At 40.9% G+C, this 9,162-nt stretch overlaps 2 protein-coding genes across 2 annotated transcripts; both read right to left on the minus strand.

Moving 5' to 3' along the window:
• Window positions 1-1,973: 1,973 nt before the first annotated feature.
• On the minus strand, window positions 1,974-3,922 carry rabif (RAB interacting factor). Its single transcript, XM_070903227.1, has 3 exons — window positions 3,834-3,922; window positions 3,176-3,327; window positions 1,974-2,458 (listed from the first exon to the last, which is right to left on the minus strand). The coding sequence occupies exons 2-3, from the start codon at window positions 3,317-3,319 to the stop codon at window positions 2,210-2,212; spliced, it is 393 nt and encodes a 130-aa protein (XP_070759328.1). The 5' UTR covers window positions 3,320-3,327; window positions 3,834-3,922; the 3' UTR covers window positions 1,974-2,209.
• A 1,032-nt stretch (window positions 3,923-4,954) lies between these two features.
• Window positions 4,955-6,587, minus strand: LOC139283412 (uncharacterized). The gene is made up of 2 exons (XM_070903412.1): window positions 6,279-6,587; window positions 4,955-5,581 (listed from the first exon to the last, which is right to left on the minus strand). Exons 1-2 carry the CDS (start codon window positions 6,585-6,587, stop codon window positions 5,021-5,023), a joined length of 870 nt encoding a protein of 289 aa, XP_070759513.1. The 3' UTR covers window positions 4,955-5,020.
• Window positions 6,588-9,162: the final 2,575 nt, after the last annotated feature.

The raw sequence follows: 9,162 nt of genomic DNA on the forward strand, positions 1-9,162 counted from the left end.
TCTATTTTGTCTATTTTTACAGAGCAATCTAGAGATCATCATATAGCATGTTGAGAGTAGGACATTGATCTAATCCCATACAAAGTTAAATATTTCCGAATTTTACTACTTAAAAACTGAAAGGTGGAGCCTTCATCTTGATTGAAAGCTTTACACTCTGTATGCTGTACAGATTGTGAAGCCTTTTGAGGTAAATCTGTTACACTAAATAAAGTCGACTTGACTGAGAATGAACATTTTCAGCACAATCTCATAGATTCCATGCGTTAACTGCTGATAAAAGTATGGCCTACCACTTCATCTCTCGCTGTTTATGAGACTGATTTGAATGTCCCTGTTCTCTGTTTCGCTTGAACTTCCCGTTGGTGAATTTTGGACAGTTGACTATAATACGGGTTGACATGACAGGTGTCTTTCAAAATCAACTGCACATATTTAAAGGTGCTCAAGATTACTGTAACAAAAATTTTGGATCACCACAAGCTTCCTCCTCTGTTATCCCAGGTGGTTGGTTTTGAGTATTATGTATAGGGTCATTTGTTGGGTACTTTTTATCAGTCTGGACATACTTGTATATATTCTTTGGATAGCCAGCACATGTGACTTTCTTATGCTACCTCAAAATTGCATCTTCATAATCACCAACTATTAGATCTCATAAAGGACATACATCCATAATGGTTTTTATGCTTGAAAACACACAAAGGCATGCAAACAGCTCCACCACCATCACTCACAGTGTAGTCTGCTGACTACCACCACTGCCACAGATTTGGTGGGGTTCAGCTGACAAGGGTGGGGACAGAGCCTTTACTTCACAGGTGCACAGCACACATGAGATAACAATGACCACATCATATAGGACATCTGCTGGCAGCCACTAAATAATAAAAAAAAGTCTGAGTCAAATAATGAAACCACGACATCCAGTGGCACACAGTAGACCTACACCTTCAGATAATGAATGTGTGGAGCGCTGGTTCCTTCTATCCATGTTTGCAAGGACAACAATCATCATGTCAATTTACATTAATTTTCCTACACATTTGACTAGAAGACGGTCTTGACTATTGTTCTCGGAGCATATTTTAATATGATTTGTATTTGCCTTGTTGGGTATTTGAGCCATAGCTTGCGTTTGTTTTGATAACAATTTTGCAACATAATGGGCCCTATGTTACACCCGGCGCAAAGCGGCGCCCGGTGCAGCACAAGTGTCGCTGCTAGTTTCCCTCCGACTCAGTTGACATTTTCACGCCCAGCGTCCACGTCGTGTAAGTAGCACTTGTACTGCGCACCCATCTGTGTACACCTATGATTAATGAAGAGACTAAATACAACCCCTTGGCGCCTTACATTGTGCCCAGATTATGCGCCGTTTAACTAGCAAAAGGGGAGTAGGACACGCCCTAAATGCACTTCTTTAGACCGTTTAAATAGGGCCCAATATGTAGAAATGTAGGCGCTGAATGTCAGGCTGTGATGGTCATTGTATGCTGCACTCCCTGTACCTTTAGGGCACACCCACACAAATGGGAACCTGATTTTTCTCAACAGACTAACTTTTTAGGGCTGCAAAATATAATTTAAACAACGTTTTCAGAGAATCAGTTAAACAAATAGTGAAGAAAATGCCCCATGACAAGTTCTCACCTCCTCAAATGTTTTCAATTTACAATGATAAAAAAAAACCAACGCATTAAATACTCATTTTTGTGAAGCTGGACTTGGAATGTTTTTACTCAATAATTGACTTTAGAGATAAATCAGTTATTATTACTGTCAATTTATTAATCTGATTGTTTAAGTACTGAACTATTTCATAAATTAAACAAGCACTAACTCATGTTAAGGATGGATTCCACAGTTATATCTTCACCTCATTAATCTGTATGGAACTGATTTTTTCATGACACTGAGACAAAGGAACTGACATCACATTATCCAGGAAACAGCTGCAGGATGGCGTTCAACACCAGCTTCCCAAAAACATCTTTATTAGAACAGGATGGTCATACTGTCAGTGTGAGAGAGAAGAATGAAAGTGACACAGTCCTGTTATCATAAACAATGTACACATAACATACATAGTATATGTAAGTGTGTGTGATGGATTAGGTTGGGGTCAATTCTGGGAGTAAATCCATGAAAAGATGCATAGCCTGCCAACACATTTTTTAAAGTTCTTGTGGGCACACATGCATGTAGACTATGCATGATTCACTCTTTCCATAGCGACGTAGAAACTTTTCTTGTCATCTAAACAGTGCCAGCCGATTGGTCCAATCTCACAATCTGCACAGATGAGATACTTGATTTTCCCCACGTCTTTAGTGAAGCCCACATTCTCAAAAGTGAACATGTCATCCACAAACCAGTGGGCGGTCAGAGTGTCCCCGTCCACTGAGCTCTCTGTGGTGCTGAGGCCGCTCTTTTTCCGCATGGATGGAAGGAACAGCTGGTGGGAGAAAACACAGACTCAGATGACATAAACACACTCTTGGACTTAGTATTGTGAGTATGTATATGTACCTGTGTGCCTTTCTGCTTATGTAAAAATGATCCATTACAGGCAGAAGTCATGCATTTTAAATGTTACTTGGGTAAAAGAGCAAAGTATTGTATTGTAGCAAAATGTACGTAGAGTATCAAAAGTAAAAGTACTAAAAGAGTATTGCCCCTGTGCGCGTTATATTATCAAAATATTGTCATACCAGATTATTATTGCTGACGCATAAACATGTAAGTAGTATTTTCCTGTTGTAGTTGGTCGTGCTGAAGCTATGAACTGCTTTATATACTGCAGGGGAGTTCAGTGAGTCATACTTTAGAAATGTATCACAAGTTTAGAATGTAACATCTTTGACTGTAAATTAATCAGTAACTCAAGCTGTCAAATAAAGTACAATATTTCCCTGAATAGTAGTGGAGTGCAAGTAAGTACAAAAGCTATGCTCCTAAAATTAAGTAAATGTAGGCTACATTTGCATTGTACCACTGGTTTTATTATCTTTTAAAGCACCTTGGATTAAATGGTACTATACAAAAACTATTCGCTTGATTTATATATCCTGTGGACAGATTAAACACACCAAAAGCAACATATCCAGAGCTTGCAAGCAGCTGTCTGTCGGCCCACTGATATGAGCCCACTGCCTGATGCCATACATCATACCTCTTTCTCTGCGAACACGGCCATCCCCGGGCACAGCACCTTGGACCCGCAGCGTTGACACACGACAGACTTGCTGTTCTTACCGTCCTCAGAAACCAGGTCGGACCGGTCCGTGCTTTCTTTGGACTGTTGATTGTTGTCCATCTCGAGCCCTGACAAACAACAACTTTACTTCGATGTACATGCACAAACGGCGCGGGACACAGTATCTGTCACCTGCCCAACCGGACTGAACCAAGAGACAGTAATTCGCCGTAAGAGCTAACTAGCGTATGTTAAATTAGAGCGCTATCTTAACGAAAAGAAAGATGGGGCACACACTGACTGAGTGGACCGGAACTAACGTTACTAGCCTTCGGAATCTTTGTAGTGCGGAAGTCCGTGACAAAGAAACTCTCTAATGTTTACATTTTATATGACCCTTTAAGTGTAAATCGTGACAATATTTACGCCGAAGCACACCCTGACATATCTATGTTAAAGGCTAACCAGAACGAATGATAGTTTTAAAAACTATAGTACTAATACTAACTGAAAGACCCGCCCCTTGCATTCATGCTAACAATGAATTCAACAGACTAAAGATAAGACAAATGACTACATTACACATCCATCACAATTAGACACACACTTTTTAATTAAGTCAAATAAGACGTACCTAAATGTTGGAGTAAAAACAAGGTTGGATACGATAGTAAAATAGACAGGTTAGCTAAAGCTAGGCTAACATACCAGCTGGTCTTGACGTTTACCAGCCACTAAATGCTCTCGTTCAGAAACACATGGCTGTGAATTGGTTCCTTATTGAATTTTGCTCTGTAGATAAAAGAAAACTTGAGAATGTAACGTTTGAGAAGAAATGTAATGTAGAAATTTCATGGATAATAGTGTGGTTCCTTTTTGTTGTCCCCAAAATAAGTGTGACTAACCTATAATAAATATATAAAATTGTGATTTGTTTTGACAATTGAAGATTTTTGAAGGTGGTCTGTGAAAATAAAATTGGGTTAAGCAGTGGTGGCAGAAATATTCAGATGTTTTACTTGTTACTGCTTGTTTTAAATGTTATAATGCCATGTAAAAATACTAAAGTTCTTCATTAACATTTTTACCTTAGTCAAAGTACAGAAGTATTATCAGCATAATGTACTTAAAAAGTAAAAGTGCTCATTATGCAGAATGGCCCCTGTCAGTGTTATATCTTTACATTACTGATGTTTCACTACTGATGCATTTTCTGTAAGCAGTATTTTGGAAGTCCATCCTGAGAAGCCTTTGTTGCTCTACCTAACATGTTTTCCTATACTGATGCTGTAGCCTCTCCTACAGCCAGATACACTCAACCCAAATGTGTTAATGGGACAGCAGCCTAAGGAGAGCTTCTGCCAGGTTGAATGGAGGAGATAGGTTTCCAGAGACTTCATCCCGTTGGAGCCAGAACGACTGTGAGGGCATCACGGGCTGCAATCGCAGTCTGAAATGACCTGAAGTTGTACTTCCTGACACCACAGGGTCTAGAGTCCTGGTGGGATGCAGTCATTAAGAGAGGCTGTTGAGCTTACTTTTTTCTTTCTTCCTGGTCTGGTTGTTTGTTTGTCTATCGGTCTGTCTTCTCTTTTCTGTTTTGATTATGTGATTATTTTGTGACTGTTACCTCTTCTTCCTTCCACCACGTTTTGTATTGTTTTATACTTGTATTGTTATCATTTTATTGTACATACACAATCCACACACACACACGTTAATAAAACATTTTTAATTCACAGTATTCTGTGTATAGTTGACATGTTTGTTGTAAATTAAAAATAAAAAAATAAACTATATACAACAGCAGCTGTCTTTTATTTACGATCGTTTTGCTGCCTCAAATAGCATCTGGTATATTTTAAATTTAACTTCTGGTTTATGCTCTGGGTTGACTCCAGCCAGCATGTCCACAATTACTGCAGCAAACCGAAAGTCCTCATTGTCCTGCTGCCTAAATGTCTGTCTCTCTTGGTCCAGATGCGCCAATCTTGTAAGAATGGCATCATCTACGGTGCGTCTATTCTTCTGAGCTGAGGTGCAGGGAGACGTCGAGGGTGAAGGAGGGGTGACTTTTCGTGACACAGGGGAAAGTAGGTCTGGATGGGTTGATTGGGTGGCGACAGAGGTGAGTAGAATGAGGGGAGATGATGAGGGATCCGGGTGAGGTGACGAGTTAACCGAGGGTGAAGAAGAGTAGCTAGAGTATGTCATCTCTTCTGAGGGCGGTCCAGAAAGTGATGGTTCAGCAGGTGAGTGTGGTGATGGGGAGAGGCTGCCTGCCGCCGATGAAGATATGGGTGGATCAACACTTGTGACGTCTGGGGTGCAGAACTTTAGTGGTGTCTTCTGGTCTTTACTGTTGAATCCCGCCCCGTCATCCTAAAATAAAGACATTTGTAATTATAATGAAGCGCCATAAAACATCACATTATAAGGCAAGTACACTGCCAGTATTTTTTAAATAACTGTCATTATCTACAGCCATTTTTATGTTCATTAAGTGCCACTGTGGTATATAATTTCAGATGTCTATGTTGTTAATGGCTCCACCAAAGAAACATTTCTCTAGTTCACCAAAAAAACCAGATGTGTCCAAACGTTGTTTCATTGTGCTTCTTTCCCCTCCCATTAATCATCTCAAGGCCCCTCAGATTTATCCTGTGACCCTATGGAGGGGGCCGACCCCTATGTTGGGAACCACTGGACTAAGCTAACTGTGTATAGAGTACCTAAAACAAGCTCCACTTTGAGCAGCTGCAACAATTAAATGCTACAAACAACTTGATACATCAGTATTAACAATCTAATTACTAATTACTTTGATACTGTACTTTAAGTACATTTTACACTGAATACTTGTGTACTTTTACTTAAGTAGGATTTTGCATGCAGAACCTCGACTTGTGACGGGGTACTTTTACTTTGTGGTTTTGCTACTCAAGTCATTGATCTGAGGAACACGAAATAAACCACGAGAGGAAGTAAAGGAAAGAAGGCTTCATTCATGGCAACAGTCGTAAACACCGGCGTAAGTTACCGCCAAACATTGTATTTGTGTCACGTAACTGTGGTTTACCTCCACGTCGAAATTATTGTCCGCCTCTCGGTGTTTAACGAACTGGGTCAGCCATTCCAGCTCCTCCAGAATCGGAGGGGCCGCTTTGTTTACACGCCGTCCACGAGTCTTCTTTTTCGCTTTGACGAAGCGATCTCTCATGTTCTTCCACGCCTTCCGACAAAATGCCTCTTCCTTTTCCAGAGTGGTGGCAATCTCTTTCCATGAATTTACGACCATTTGAGTGTCTCTGTGGTCTCTCGATGAAGGGTCATACAGATGCCGGTACAGGCGTACCTGTTCAGTCAGTCTATTTTCGAACTTGTCCATCTTGTATTAAAATTGAAAAGCCCGACGTGCACAGCCACACGCGGCGATAGCTCGCGGAGCCTACGCTTTGGCGCTGTTCAGAGCGCGCGCACCCTCGCGCCGGGTACACTGCGCCGTCTTCTACTTCTTCTTCTTCTTGTTTTACGGCGGTTGGCATTCAGCTTATTTGTGCATTACCGCCCCTTCTGCTCCAGAGTGTGGATCAGACAACAGATTAACAAAGTAAATCCCAAAAATAAAGAAAAAAGACAAACACACACAAACATTACACCCTAACCTACATTACACCCTAACCTACATTTTATCCTCCATGCTTTACAACAATATATAGATTGAGATGCAGGTGGAAAAACAAACAAACAAAAAAACTGAATGACCGTCAAGCCATCAAGGAGGCATGTTATCTCTGAGTGCTTTCTAATTACGTCTGATTTATAGTCCTGATAGTCTGGCATTTTGATATAATTAAACTATGTATCAATCAATTTCAGAAAAACAGCAGCTGACTTTTATTTACGATCGTTTTGCTGCCTCAAATAGCATCTGGTATATTTTAAATTTAACTTCTGGTTTATGCTCTGGGTTGACTCCAGCCAGCATGTCCACAATTACTGCAGCAAACCGAAAGTCCTCATTGTCCTGCTGCCTAAATGTCTGTCTCTCTTGGTCCAGGAGTGCCAATCTTGTAAGAATGGCATCATCTACGGTCTTTCTTTTCTTCCGAACTGAGGTGCAGGGGGACGTTGAGGGTAACATAGGGGAAAGTAGGTCTGGATGTGTTGACTGGGCGGTGACAGAGGTGAGTAGAATAAGGGGAGATGATGAGGGATCCGGGTGAGATGACGAGTCAACCGAGGGTGAAGAGCAGCTAGAGTATGTCATCTCTTCTGAGGGTGGTCCAGAAAGTGATGGTTCAGCAGGCGTGTGTGGTGATGGGGAGAGGCTGCCTGATGCCGATGAAGATATGGGTGGATCGACACTTGTGGCGTCTGGGGTGCAGAACTTTAGTGGTGTCTTCTGGTCTTTACTGTCGAGTCCCGCCCCGTCATCCTAAAATAAAGACATTTGTAATTATAATGAGGCCCCATAAAACACCATGTGATAAGGCAAGTACACTGCCAGTTATGAAGTATTTTTTAAATCACTGCCGTTATCTACATACTCAAGTACTGTAATTAAATACTTTTTTGAGGTACTTGTACTTCACAGTTTTATTTTTACATTTATTTGACAGCTATAGGTACTTGCTACTTTGCAGATTACGATTTCACATAAAGACCATATGAGAAGCTTAGAAAATATAATACATTGTATAAGATTAAACCACTTGTTAATGGTTCCACCAAAGAGACATTTCCCCTCAAATTTCTCACATGATTTCATTTCAACAACTGTTTGAGGCCCACAGAGGCAAAATTACCTTTACCTTTCCTTGTAAGTGGATATCTTTATATTGAGCTATTGCCACTTTTACTTTAGTAATGGATCTGAGTACTTCTTCTACCACTGGAGTAAGTATTATGACAGACTATACATTGACATTGAGGTGAAATGCACTGAATGTTAAATATGGTGTGGTGACTTGATTGATTAAGATCCCCTGTTGCTATTGCAAGATAGCATCTCATCTAATATTCCAGTGCATGGAAGATAACTTGGATAACTTGATGTCAATATTACCATTATCCTTGCCTCCTCCCGTGTCACTACCCTACCAATCCACATAAAAGTCACAGCAAAGGAGTCTCACTGCCCAACTGCCATCTCTGCTCAGGCTTGAGAGGTCACAGCATGGTACTCTTTGCTCAGGACAAGGGGAGCCATGTTACTACGCTGCAAATCCTCCACATCGACCCAAAACAGAGGTGGGGGCTGCAGTGTCACTTCACGAGACAACAGTTCGTCGCATAACATCATTACGCCTAAAAAGACACTAATTACACTATTAAATCAGGTGCAGTAGTCTTTTCTGGTCACGATCCTCGGTTTGCTCACACTGGCATTAACTTCACTTTCGAGTGCCTGGTACCCTAAAGAATTGATGCAGATGGCATTAGAGCACATGTTATTCTCAAAGTCTAAATATGTCAAATTCAAGAAGCAGGAGTTTCACTGTTTAACACCACTTTACTACAAGCTTATGTCGTCAATTTCTTCTTCATTCCCCAGATGTAGGCGATGATTTGATGATTTGATGATGGAAGGAGACTCCGCTGATACTGACTTTTCACATAATATTCTTTATTTGCATCAAAGATCAGGATCAACAGGCATGCGCATCTTGACCTGTACAGCACCCGTAGCCGAATCAGTACTGCTGCCTCGAACACTGTTCAACCTCGTCCTTTATACATTTAGGCATACATAGGGTCCTATTATAACTCATAAATCTATAAACTTATCTTTCCCTAGTGTCCCTCAGTACCCCAAAACCTATGATATACGAGTTATTTGGACAGCAGTCTAGGGGTCAAGGACAAGAGACCTCTATCGTATAACTCCCACATTCCAAGGGAGACACCCAAACCATAATGAATCTTATCAGTATGGGGCCCCAACATCTGCTAGTTATTTA

Source organism: Enoplosus armatus, chromosome 3 (assembly GCF_043641665.1).
Source record: "Enoplosus armatus isolate fEnoArm2 chromosome 3, fEnoArm2.hap1, whole genome shotgun sequence".
In the NCBI taxonomy this organism is placed as follows: Eukaryota; Metazoa; Chordata; class Actinopteri; order Centrarchiformes; family Enoplosidae; genus Enoplosus; species Enoplosus armatus.